The sequence below is a fragment of the Cetorhinus maximus genome, chromosome 1, assembly GCF_964194155.1.
Source record: "Cetorhinus maximus chromosome 1, sCetMax3.hap1.1, whole genome shotgun sequence".
NCBI classification, from domain to species: Eukaryota; Metazoa; Chordata; class Chondrichthyes; order Lamniformes; family Cetorhinidae; genus Cetorhinus; species Cetorhinus maximus.
In genome coordinates this window covers 94,269,967-94,284,226 of record NC_135879.1, presented here as the reverse complement: position 1 = coordinate 94,284,226, position 14,260 = coordinate 94,269,967, and the positions used below count along the sequence as shown (strand labels likewise).

At 41.8% G+C, this 14,260-nt stretch overlaps 1 protein-coding gene across 1 annotated transcript in view; it reads left to right on the top strand.

Moving 5' to 3' along the window:
- Nucleotides 1-14,260, top strand: part of wdfy3 (WD repeat and FYVE domain containing 3) — a 405,362-nt gene that overhangs the window by 378,993 nt on the left and 12,109 nt on the right. Inside the window, exons 62-63 of the mRNA XM_078543892.1 lie at nt 54-156; nt 3,291-3,644. Coding sequence (XP_078400018.1) covers nt 54-156; nt 3,291-3,644 — 457 coding nt within the window. The remainder of the gene's footprint in view (nt 1-53; nt 157-3,290; nt 3,645-14,260) is intronic.

Sequence of the window (14,260 nt, the reverse complement as noted above, 5' to 3'; positions counted from 1 at the left end):
CTGTTTTATTTTCTTATAGGCCTTTGTTAATCTATATATTCTTATTTCTTCAGTTTTGGAGAATGGAGTTTCTGCAGGTTCCAGAAACCCCAGCTCCAGAAGAGACTATCAAACTTCCAGAAAACATGCATGAACCTTCTGCAGATGCACAAATAGGTGAGAGCACCATGTGGCACAAAGCTATAGGGATGATTTGCTTCTTTGACATTTTACTCGATAAGGAATGAAATAAAACCTGTGACATTGTTGGGAATCCTGACTGCATTTTTCAGTGGCTTACTTTACATTTTTTGCAATGAAACAGAAATTAAAGATTAGCTACTAAAGAATGATGCATGTATTCTTCCTGATTTATTCAACATCCACAGGCAATCAGGGTTTACCACTATCCACAGGAGGAGTAGAAAATTACCATCATGCTACTGTTCTGGTCAAGTGACCTTCCCCAATATTCACACTTGGTTCTAATACTCCTATCATCAGGAGCAACCTTAGCTGTCATAGGTATGCACAAGTAAAGTACTTTGAGATTCAAAAAGGATAGCAGCACAGACATAGGCGGGAGATATGGTAAATGTCATTGACATGAACTTTCAGAAAGCTGTGCAAGAAATCTGTTAAACTGGGGCCTTTGTTTACTGTATGTTCTCTAGACAAGTCAAAATTAGTTGCTTTTTAATACCTGAAGCAATATATTCAAAGATCACCACCACCAGAAGAAAGCAGAGCAATTACCTGTCATAAAAGGGGAAAAAATTGGGCAATTGTTGACCAGTTAGCCTTATATTAGTTGTAGAAAAGTTACTTAAGACCATAATAGGTGATCAGAGATGATGAATTTGGTTTTGCGATGGGTAGGCAATGTTTGCTAAAAAAGTTCCTTTTCCGAAAGAATGGATGATGTAGGTTGGAGATATGGTAGATGTCATTGGCACAAACTTCCAGGAAGCTGTGCAAGCAATGTGTTAAATTGGGGCCTATGAAATAAAGAGTGATGATAAACAGATGACTGAAAGGCAGGCAGTAAAGGATGCTGAAAAAGAATAGTTTCCAAACTTGCAGGTGGTCGCAAAGTGGGCCCCATTTATGTTAAATTTATGTCACATTTTATTGCAACATTAAACCAGATTGGATTTGATCTGGTCTTAAGTCCAGATTCTAGATATATTTAATAAAGACTCAGGCAAAATACTCTGAAGCTGGCTTTTTAACAGCAGAACAGGAGCAATTGAGGTGATGCCTTAGGAGAGAAAGCCATGAAGACATTTTGGAATGGAATGGGGATCTGGTGGCCAGATGAGTCTTCAAAAAAGAAGAGGGGCAGCAACTGTTATCCAAGGTGAAATCAGTGGGCTCTTAAGTTCAAACAAGGAAAGCCTCAGTTTCTGTTTCTATCGACAGAAGAGTTTTATTGAAGCAATGATATCAATGACAATACATAAGAGGAGAGAACAGTGTTAGCCATGGTCAGGTTTGAACAACTTTAAGCACTCAACATGAGGATAAAACTCAAAAGTTGATTTTGGGTGTAAAGTTTTTGAAAACCTGAGCAATAGGTTGTGTTATTAAAGTTTAAATAGGCAGTGACTTGTTAACCTAAACTTTGCATTTAAACTTAGACTTAGAGTAGTGTGTCAGCATCCATTTCCTTTGCAATTCCAGAGGCACCATTAATATTCTGATAGTGCTGTCCACTCAGCCCTATTAGCAACTCTGTAATGATTAACTCTGATCTTTTTGAGTGGAAGATATTGCTAATTTTAATGGATATAAGATCCCATATGTTCTGCTAACTACTCTCTCATTATGTCCTGCCAGCTTCAAAGATCTATGCCCATGAACCCCCACATCCTCAGTCCCTGCACACTCTTTAGAACTGTGCTATTTCACCTATATTGCCTCTCTTTATCCCTCCTGCCAAAGTTTTGTCTGAGGTGACAATGTGTTGTTGATGTGTAAATCTGTCTAATTTGTTGATTGAATTGGAAACTGAAAATGTGTGCACCTAAATGGAACACATTTTAAACTAGTGTATAGTTAACCACAGTGGGCTCAAAAATCCTTAGCTGTTTCAGTGCTTCCACTGTAGCTGCTAAAAACCAGTTGTGACAAACTTTCCTGGATCACCTTGTGGAGGCAGACACAAGAACTTCCTGCAACAGGGAGCTTCCACAACCTCAGCCCTCAAAGGGGTTCAGCATATGGTTGACTTAGGTAACAGGTGCAAGCTAACTCATAAAGGGCTGAGAGAACCACCTCATGTCCAGGCCATGACCTTGTTCTGGATCCCCCGATGATATTTCTGGCCCCACCGTTATGCCAGATGTCTGGCTTGATTTTATGGTGGCTGCCCTAGAATGCTTATCATTTGCAGGCAATTGAGAGAGTTTCTGCCTGACCCTGGAACATTTGCCAGGATCTGTGGTGGAGGGTCTTAGTGCGTTGTCCCATCATAAATTAGCCAACCTGTGAATTCTCAGGGCTGATGTAGTTAATACTGAGTTAATAGCAAAAAATATTGGATTTCTAATGAAATGTTAATATAATTAGTATATTTGTTTGTATGCTTGATTGTAAGAACTCTGAGGAAGAACTTACACTTTTTTGTTCAGGATGCAAGATGAATCAAAATTTCTACACCTTATTATGCATTTTATAAATTGATTGGGAACGTTGTTCCAGGCTTTCTGGGCTTGAACATTGTTTTGGTCATCTTCAAACTTGAATGCTTTAAGAATTTGTATGAAGGAATGCACTGTCTTTATATATGAGTAATTCTTCAGAAAAACCTCAACTTCCTATTTGGTAACTCTGTTGTAAGCTTGGTCTGGCAACACAACTCCATTCAATTACATAATACAGAGTTGCACCATGGCATTTTTATAATTATGAAAGATTGATGGTTGCGATCAAAGCTGTGCACCTCAGCAAATTTTTAACAGGAAAGTTCAAAATGAGTGAAAAATAGAATTATATACATTGTAAGGGGAAAGAAATGCTGGGATTCCACAGTCAATTGAAATGATAACTCTAGCTTCCCTCTTCTGGCTATTGATAAAATCAAAGCCCCTTGTTGGTTAAAACTGTTCCATATCTATTTGAAAAGTGCACTACCATGTTGATCAGAGTTGTAGCCATGGAAGTAATATTAAAAACAAATTGCAGCTATTGTTAAATTAGATATACTGCTTACAAATCTCATAGAGCATTATGGATTCTGATTTTTTTTTCCTGTTGCTGTAATTGTGCAAAATGAGCTATTGAATATTTAATTTATATTTGTAATTTAGATGGGGATGCCCAAGATGAGGAAAGCAGTGATTCGGAGCTGGAGGATCAGAGCAGCATCCAGGAACCAAAACCCAAGCAAGCTTTATCCGGCTGTGCAACAAATAAAGCAAAGGGCATGTCAGGGCGAGCAGCATGGTGTGTGGATGGAGATGAATCAAAACGCTGGGCAGATCAACTCAGCCTGGATGAGAAGGATGGGTTTGTTTTTGTTAATTATTCGGAAGGCCAGCCTAAGCTGCAGTCACAAACTCAACAGCACGCTCAAGTTCAAAGTCATATGCAACATCAACATCACCAACTCCATCAACAGTCAATGCAGAATGAAATAAAACGCCATAACCAACTAAGACAAGGTAACTGCTTTTACAATGTACTCCATTTAGTAGATTATTTCCATAAGTAGCTGTTGGTCTTAATTTTTGTTTCATTTTATGACCTGTTCTGCTAAGGATAGGATTTATTTTATTCAATCAAGTATTAGTATAAATGATCTTTAACATATCCAAAATTAATCAGTAAACTTGTGTTTCTACATTTAAAGTAGTTAGTTTTTGATACATTTTCTTCCTATTTCCCTTAGCAAATGCCTGTCAAGGCTACAAGACAGCTGCAAAATTTGTCTTCAAGTTTTCCTTTAGTTATGGCTATTGGTGAATAAATACCAATGTTAATTTTTTCTTTCTCTTTGAGTCATTTACCCAAAATGAAAGATTGTATAACAAATGTATTTGTTCTTTTATTTCATATATTAATATAGCAAGCCAAAAACATGGTGTGCTTAAAGAGTGCAAATACAGTATATGGTGCTAATATTTAAATACAATTTAAAATAAAAGGCAGTTTAATCGTAAAGTCAAATTTTAAAATAAATAACAATTACTTTTGTAGTTTCAAATGCTTGTCTTCACAGCTTCCACTGTTAACGATTAATAATATGCTGACATTTGCTGCTCTGAGACTATTGATGTATAATTTTGAATCTGAAAACTTGCCACTATTCTGTCAGGTGAACATTGATGATGTGTATTTCATCAGAAGTTGGAACTGTCTAGATCATCAAATGGAGCCACACAGATTTCTAGGAGTTGCTAACTGCATTTACTCTGAGACAAAGTAGTTCTTTAAATAGACAGATGGTGCCCGTGTTCAACTTGAATAAACAGATGGCATTTTTTTCCAAAAGATGCTTCATTGTTCCATCAAATGATTATCTGGTAGCTAAAATACTGCACTTTGCTGCAGCTCATTATAGGAAAACGCCCATCCTTATGAATGGATTCTCAACACTAGCCCTCAGATCAATATTCTAAGCCTTTTGAAATCCAGAGCTGCTTAAATCTTTTTATTTCTTTATAGAATTGCTGTCATAAGAACACAAAGCATGAGGCAAGAAAGAGCCATTCAGCACATAAAGTTAGCTTCTTCCAATGGGAATTTCAGCTGTTAAATAAATCTAGGCTGGGGTGAATCATGTAATTGATACACTAAATTTTATCCTGGAGATTTTGCTTGTTTTACCAAGTTAATGTGCCTTCAATTGAGACTTTTGTGACCCTTCAGCATGGACTAAGTATCTTATGCCCTGTTTTGTGAAAGATGCTCACTTATGACTTGCTGTATGATACAGTATTTCAGTTGATTTCTATCACTTGTAATTTTAAGCTTCTATGATAGAAAACATATTGGCAACAAATGTTTAATGAACTGCAGATTCATCTTTGATTTTTAAATTGCGGAAATTCTTGATAATTAGGTGGGTTATACCCTTTACACCCCATTTTATCTATGACCAGTTCTGCACAACATGAATTGGCTAAATGGTTGGGTGAATGGTTACAACCAGTTTTGACTAAGTTTTCCACATACACTGTGAAGGACTCCTTCACATTTGCGAAGGCCATTCAGGACTTGCATATCAATAGCAATGCTGTGTCCATGTGCTTATTTGACGTTGCTAGCCTGTTCACCAATGTTCAACTTAAGGGAGCCATAGACATTTGCGCTGCAGTACTATATCATGGCGATCTAGGCCCACTACCAAAGCATGAATCAGTATTCATTGAATTTGTAAATTCGGCAACTCGCACAGTTGAGTTCAGTTTTAATGACACCATGTATGCCCAAATAGATGTTGTAGTGATGGGAACACCTCTAGTCCCAGCTCTCACAAGGATCTTTGTTAGGTTCCATGAGAAACGTGTCTTTGATGGAATGACACCTAACTTCCTACCCCTCGCACATTTCCGATATGTGGATGATACACTTGCTATACTTAAATCCGCAGCTGCATGTAACAATTTCCTTACATGCTTAATGGGCTCCATCCTGCACTCATATTCACCTTTGAAACGGAACAGTCAAATGAAGTCCCCTTCCTTGACCTACTAGTTAAAAAATTTGCCAGGGGTTTCTTTACCACGGTCTACCACAAGCCCACCTTCACTGGTCAATATACACATTGAGATTCTTACAGTTCCACACACTATAAGATTGGTCTTATCGGCAAACTTGTAAATAGGGCCTGAACCATTTGCTCACCATGCAAGTTTGATGCTGAAATAGGGCACATCAAAGGCATCCTGCAGGATTATGGCTACCCTGATCAGATCATTTCACGCACTCATGAACGGGCCTAAGGCCGTCATTTTCTGCTCTGAAAAGTACCCACTCTACCTCAGATTACCCTGGAAGGGCAAGGTATCTCAAAAATTTGAGCAACAGGTAAAGCTAGCTAGTTTCACACTGCTACTATGCAGTTATAACACGAGTGGTTTTCGCCACTAACCAGATGCTGCCATCAAGCCAAAAAGACGTTCTGCTTATCACACAAATGAGTAATATGTTATATGAATTTCATTGCCAGTGTGATGCTAGGTATGTAGGCCATACATCCCAAAGACTGGCAGATCATATCAAACAGCATGTCCTAGCCACTGTTCGCAATGGGCAGGGTACAGACCATACCCAACCAGCCCATGCTTGCAAAACTCGAAACAGTGTCCAACATCAGATGTGATGTTGTGATTGGACAATATTTGCTAAATAATCCTCAGTATGCTAAGAATTAGGCTGACAATCAATTTAATACTGTTGGTCGGGCTCACAGTGTGAAGCATTTGCATGTACTGGAAGCTACATATATTAATACACAGGGCCCTGTTCTTTGCAGACATAAAGAACGTGTACATGCTTTGCACCTGTTTCAACTAAACAAAATAAATAACAGCCATTCACTGACTCATTCCTCAGGGCAATGCTTTGACCAATCAGGGTCAAGCTGCCTGGTTCAAATTTAAAACAATGCTTGGCAATTAACTGTCAGTCACCATCACTGGTACATTCTCCATGGCAACACCACTTGCCAACCAATCAGCACTCTCTTTGCATGCATTATAAATTGTTGTTTTCCCCTTTTATTCTTGCGAAGTGTCCTGATGAGTGCAAGACAAAAAGCTTAGACATGTCTTTTTTTTTTCAGCATTACTCAATTAGGTGATTCTTTGGCAAAGCCCTAAGACTGTCTGTAACTTCTATCTGAATCCATAATGCAGCAAGTTTCTATCCTCAAACTCTGTAGAGAAGTTTGTAGCAAGGCTTGACGTTTGACAAGAGGAAAGTTGTTTATGTATGCTCCAAACTGTATTGCCAGAAATCAGAAAGGGCAGCATGATGGAGATGTTACTAGGCTTTTAATCCAGAGGCCAGAATCATGCTTCACAAATTCAAATCCCACCATGACAGCTGCTAGAATTTAAATTCAATTAATTAATAAATGTGGAATCATAAAGCTGGTCTCATGAACAGGCATCATGAAACTACCGATTGTCATAAACACCCATCTTGTTCACTAATGACCTTTGGGGAAAGACTTTACCAGTCTGGCCTACCTGTGACTCCAGACCCACAACAAAGTTGTTGACTCGTAACTGCTTTCTGAAATGGCCTAGCAAGCCACTCAGTTGTATCAAACTGCTGCAGAAAAGTTAAAAAGGAATAAAACCAGAAGGGACACCTGACATCGACCTCGGCACCAGAAACAACAGTTGACGCTGCAAAGCCCTCCTCACTAACATCTGGGGACTTCTACCAAAGTTGCAAAAGCTGACCTACAGACTAGTCGAGCAACAGCCTAACATAGTCATACTCATCAAATTATACCTTACAGCCAACATAGAGGTCTACAGCACAGAAAAAGGCCCTTCGGCCCATTGAGTCTGCGCCGGTAAAACAAGTACCTAACTATTCTAATCCTATTTTCCAGCAATAGGCCCATAGCCTTGTATGCCATGACATTGCAAGTGCACATCCAAATACTTCTTAACTGTTATGAGGGTTTCTGCCTCTACCACCCTTTCAGGCAGTGAGTTCCAGACTCCCACCACCCTCTGGCAGAAAAGATTCTTCCTCACATCCCCTCTAAACCTCCTGCCCTTTACCTTAAATCTATGCTCCCTGGTTATTGATCCCTCCACCAAGGGGAAAAGTCCCTTCCTGTCTACCCTATCCATGCCCCTCATAATTTTATACACCTCAATCATGTTCCCCCTCAATCTCCTCTGCTGCAGGGAAAATAACCCCAATCTATCCAATCTCTCCTCATAACTAAAACTCTCCAGCCCAGGCAACATCCTAGTAAATCTCCTCTGCACTCTCTCTAGTGCAATCACATCCTTCCTATAATGTGGATTCCAGAACTGCACGCAGCACTCTAGCTGTGGCCCAACCAACATCTTATTCAATTCCAGCATAACCTCCCAGCTCTTTTTTTCTATGCCTCGGCTAATAAAGGCAAGTATCCCATATGCCTTCTTAACCACCTTATCTACCTGTCTCGCTACCTTAAGGGACCGGTGGACATGCACACCAAGGTCCCTCTGCTCCTTGGTACTTCTCAGGGTCCTACCATTCATCGTGTATTCCCGTGCCTTGTTTGTCCTGCCCAATTGCATCACCTCATGCTTATCCGGATTAAATTGCATTTGCCACTGATCAGCCCATCTGACCAGCCCGTCTATATCCACCTGTAATCTAAGGCTATCCTCCTTACTATTTGCCACACCACCAATTTTCGTGTCATCAGCGAACTTACTGATCAACCCTCCTACATTCAAATCTAAATCGTCTATATGTACCACAAACAGCAAGGGACCCAACACCGATCCCTGTGGAACCCCACTGGACACAGGCATCCAGTCACAAAAACACCCCTCGACCATCACCCTCTGCTTCCTGCCACTCAGCCAATTCTGGATCCAATTTGCCAAATTGCCTTGGATTCCATGGACTGTTACCTTCGTTATCAGTCTCCCATGTGGGACCTTATCAAAAACCTTGCTGAAGTCCAAGTGGACTACATCAAATGCATTGCCCTCATCTACACACCTGGTCACCTCTTCAAAAAATTCAAATTGGTCAGACATGACCTCCCCTTAACAAAACCATTCTAATTGTCCTTGATTAATTCCTGCCCCTCCAAATGTAGATTAACTCTGTCCCTCAGAATTGCTTCCAATAGTTTCCTCACGACTGAGTTTAGACTGACTGCCCAGTACCCCTGGTTTATCCCTTCCTCCCTTCTTGAATAACAGTACCACATTGCCTGTCCTCCAGTCCCCTGGCACCTCTCCTGTGGCCAGAGAGGTATTGAAAATTATTGCCAGGCCCCTGCTATCTCCTCCCTTGCCTCACTCAACAGCCTGGGATACATTTCATCCGGGCCTGGAGGTTTATCTACTTTTAAGCTTGCTGGACCACTTAGAACCTCCTCCCTTTTTATGCTAATTTCTTTAATTATATCACAGTCCTTCTGTCTGATTTCCATACACACGTCGTCCCTCTCACTTGTGAATACTGACACAAAGTATTCATTTAGAACCCTACCTACGTCTTCCGGCTCCACACACAAAGTACCACTATGGTCCTTAATGGGCCCTACTCTTTCCCGAGTTATTCTCTTACTCTTAATGTACTTGTAAAATAACTTTGGATTTTCCTTTATTTTACCTGCCAATGTTTTTTCATGCCCCCTTTTTGATCTCCTAATTTCCTTTTTAAGTCACTCCCCCCCGCCCCCCCCACTTATTCTATACTCCTCTAGGGCTTCCGCTGTTTTGAGCCCTCAGTATCTGCCATAAGCCTCCCTTTTTCTCTTTATCCAATCCTGTATACCCCTCGACATCCAGGGTTCCCTAGATTTGTTGGTCCCACCCTTTGTCTTTACTGGAATATGTTGGCCCTGTACAAAAACAGAATTACCTGGAAAAACTCAGCAGGTCTGGCAGCATCGGCGGAGAAGAAAAGAGTTGACGTTTCGAGTCCTCATGACCCTTCAGCAGAACTTTTGGGTCATGAGGACTCGAAACGTCAACTCTTTTCTTCTCAGCCGATGCTGCCAGACCTGCTGAGTTTTTCCAGGTAATTCTGTTTTTATTTTGGATTTCCAGCATCCACAGTAGTTTTTTGTTTTTATGTTGGCCCTGTACTCTTCCTATTTCCTTCTTGAATGAGTCCCACTGCTGTGACACAAATTTACCTAAAAGGAGCTGCTCCCAGTCCACCCTGGCTAAATCTAATCTGATCTTATTAAAATTGGCCTTCCCCTAATTTAGAACTCTGATTTCTGGCCCATCCTTGTCCTTTTCCATAACAACCTTGAATCTAATGGAGCTGTGATCACTATCTGCAAAATGCTCCCCCACTTATACCTCTACCACTTGCCAGGTTTCATTCCCTAAAATTAAGTCCAGGACCACCCCCTCTCTTGTAGGATCTTCTACGTACTGGCTTAAAAAGCTCACCTGGAGGCATTTTAAGAATTCCACTCCCTCTAAATATATCACACTATGACTAACCCAGTTAATGTTGGGGAAGTTGAAATCCTCCACTATTACTACCCTATTATTTTTACACTTCCCTGAAATTTGCCTATCTATCTGCTCTTCTATTTCTCTCTGACTGTTTGGGGGCCTATCGTACACTCCCAGCAATGTGATTGATCCTTTTTTGTTTTTAAGTTCTACCCATATGGCTTCATTTGAGGAGCCTTCTAAGATGTCATCCTTTCTTACTGCTGTAATTGATTCCTTGATCAATATTGCGATACCCCCTCCTCTTTTACCTCCTTCCCTGTCTCGCCTGAAGACCCTATATCCTGGAATATTGAGCTGCTAATCCTGCCCCCCTCTCAACCATGTCTCTGTGACAGCAATGACATCATACTTCCATGTGTTCCTTTGTGCCCTCAACTCATCTGCCTTATTCGTTACACTCTTTGCATTAAAATAAATACCATCCAACCTTGCCAAACTCCCTTGTGCCTTAACTGACCTATAATTTCTATGCCTTCCAGACTCACTTGCTCTCTTTTCTAATTTTGACTGTGCATCTCCCCCTGCTGAACCTCCTCTCAGGATCCCATTCCCCTGCCAAGTTAGTTTAAACCCTCCCCAACAGCACTAGCAAACCTCCCCACAAGGATGTTGGTCCCATTCCGGTTCAGGTGCAACCTGTCCGCCTTGTACTGGTCCCACCGCCCCCAGAAACAGTCCCAATGTCCCAAAATACTAAAGCCCTCCCTTCTGCTCTGTCTCTCCAGCCACACAGTCATCTGGACTAACCTCGTATTTCTATACCCACTAGCACGTGGCACCGGAAACTGCCCTACCATGCCTCTAGTTGGTGAAAAAAAACCTTACTTTAAGTTAAATACAATTAAAAAACTGTTAAATTATTTATATATTTTAAATAAAAACTAGAACCCTTAACTTTCCTTAGGTTAATCTATTTTGAACTGGAGAAAAACACTTACCTACTGCTCACTAATCAGCTCTCACCTTTGTGCTGACGTCACTGTTTGAAGCTTCCCTGCACTCTCGCTGGTTCTGATCTCAACACCGCTATCTTGTGATGCCACTTTTGTTATTTTCAACAAGAACTGACTGCAGGACACTCTTCCCAGATGGCTTCACCACGATGCTGACTGCAGAACACTCTTCCCAGACTGCTTCACCGCGATGCTGACTGCAGGACACTCTTCCCAGACTGCTTCACTGCGATGCTGATTGCATAACACTCTTCCCAGCAATATCCCAGACTCATCTCTTACTATCACTGGTTACGCCTGACCCAGTGCTGGCAGTGGTTTATGGGAGGGACTGACCCTGGGAGACCTCAACATTACCTTTGGAGTCTTAGAGCATCAGCTCAAACATGGGCAAGGAAACCTCCTGTAGATTACCACCTATTGCCCTTTCTCACCTGATAAATTAGTATTCCTCCATGTTGAACATCACTTGAAAGAAGCACTGTGGGTAGCAAAGGCACAAAATATACTCTGGATGGGGACTTCAATGTCACCAAGAATCACTCAGCAGCACTACTATTGGCCAAGCTGGCTGAGTCCTGAAGGACATATCTGCCAGACTGGGTCTCCATAAGATGTGGAGGGAACCAACAAGATGGAAAAACCTACTTGATCTCGTCTACCTGTCACAGATGCATCTGTCCATGACACTATTGCTTGGAGTAACCACTGCAGAGTCCTTGTGGAGACAAAGCCTCACCTCCACATTGAGGACACCCTTCATTATGTTGTGTGGCACAACCATCGTGCTAAATGAGGTAGATTCAGAACAGATCTAGCAGCTCAAAACTGAGCAACCATGAGGCACTGGCTATCAACAACATCAGAATTTGTGTTCAGCCATGATCCATAGCCTGGCATAACTTTCACTCTACCATTCCATCAACCATCTTCAGCTGCTTCATCAATGACTTTCTATCCATCATTAGGTTAGACAGGGAGGTGTTTGCTGATAATTGCACAGTGTTCAGAATCATTCGCGGCACCTCCTCAGATACTAAAGCAGAGAATGGAACGCTACTCCGTTTTTAGCTGCATGCAGCAAAACCTGGATAACATTCAGGCTTGGCTGATTATTAAAATTCATGCTGCATAAGTGCCAGGTAATGACCACCTTCAACAAGAGAGAATATAACCATATACCTAAGTATAAATCTAACCTTGTAAGAGTCAATGAGTAAGTTTCCACAATTGAAAATTGCCCATAATTTGGCTCTGGGTTCTTATTCTTAAATTCACCAACCACAACTATAGCACATGTAGCAAAAGAATGTCACAGGTTACTGTGACTCTCCTGAGGTGTTAACTGTGTACTGTGAAGGGTGCTTTACTCTGGATCTAGCTCCTAAGTACTTGAATAATACTGAATAAGTCAAAAATAGAGTAGTCCTTCATTTCTCTGTTCATTTTGTTGAAAGCAGAAGTTTCCATGAAGGTTAGATTTATACTTCGGCTCCATAAATGAAACAAAATACAGTTTCACTATGCCTGCTGCCCTGTCATATCTATGACCGCCTCCTTCAATATCATTTAAGCAGCAAGCTTTTTTTCTTTTTCTTTTAATGTGTTTATGGAATGTGGTCATCATTGCCAAGGACAGGATTTGTTGCCCATCCCTAACTTCCCTTGAAAAGGTGATGGGGAGCTGCCTTCTTGAACCGCTGCAGTCCATGTGGACTGAAGGTCTATGTCAGTGTGTACACAAACACAATGTATGAAACAGTCAGTCTGAAGGAGGAAAGGCTCATTTTTGTAACTCCAATTTCCCCAAAGATTGAGCCTACCCATTCTTTTGTTCCTTTTTTTTTTAATTCATTCATGGGATGTGGGTTTCACTGGCTGGGCCACCATTTATTGCCCATCCCTAGTTGCCCTTGAGAAGGTGGTGGTGAGCTACCTTCTTGAACCGCTGCACTCCATGTGGTGTAGGTACACCCACAGTGCGTTAGGAAGGGAATTCCAGGATTTTCACCCAGCGACAGTGAAGGAACGACAATATATTTCCAAGTCAGGATGGTGAGTGACTTGGACGGGAACTTCCAGTTGGTGGTGTTCCCATCTATCTGCTGCCTTTGTCCTTCTAGGTGGTAGTGATTATGGATTTGGAAGGTGCTGTCTAAGGACCCTTGGAGAACTCCTGCAGTGCATCTTGTAGATGGTACACACTGCTGCTACTGTGCGTCGGTGCTGGAGGGAGTGAATGTTGGTGGATGTGGTGCCAATCAAGCAGACGGCTTTGTCCTGGATGGTGTCAAGCTTCTTCGGTGTTCTAGGAGCTGCACTCATCCAGGCAAGTGGAGAGTATTCCATTACACTCCTGACTTGTGCCTTGTAAATGGTGGTCAGGCTTTGGGGAGTCAGGAGGCGAGTTACTCATCACACGATTCCTAGCCTCTGACCTGCTCTTGTAGCCACAGTATTTATATGGCTAGTCCAGTTCATTTCTGGTCAATGGTAACCCCCAGGATGTCGATAGTGGGGGATTCAGTGACGGTATTGCCATTGAACAACATCAAGGGTCAACGGTTGGATTCTCTCTTGTTGGAGATGGTCATTGCCTGACACTTGTGTGGCGTGAATGCTACTTGCCACTTGTCAGACCAAGTCTGGATATTGTCCAGGTCTTGCTGCATTTGGACATGGACTGCTTCAGTATTTGAGGAGTCGCGAATGGTGCTGAACATTGTGCAATCATCAGTGAACAACCCCACTTCTGACATGATGGAAGGAAGGTCATTGATGAAGCAGCTGAAGATGGTTGGGCCTAAGAAACTACGCTGAGGAACTCCTGCAGTGATGCCCTGGAGCTGAGATGACTGACCTCCAACAACCACAACCATCTTCCTTTGTGCTAGGTATGACTCCAACCAGTGGAGAGTTTTCCCCCTGATTCACATAGACACCAGTTTTGCTAGGGCTCCTTGGTGCCACACTCGGTCAAATGCACTCTTGATGTCAAGGGCAGTCACTCTCACCTCCCCTCGGGAGTTCAGCCCTTTTGTCCATGTTTGAACCAAGACTGTAAGGAGGTCAGTAGCTGATTGGCACTGGCGGAACCCAAACTGGGCATCAGTGAGCAGGTTATTGCTAAGCAAGTGGCGCTTGATA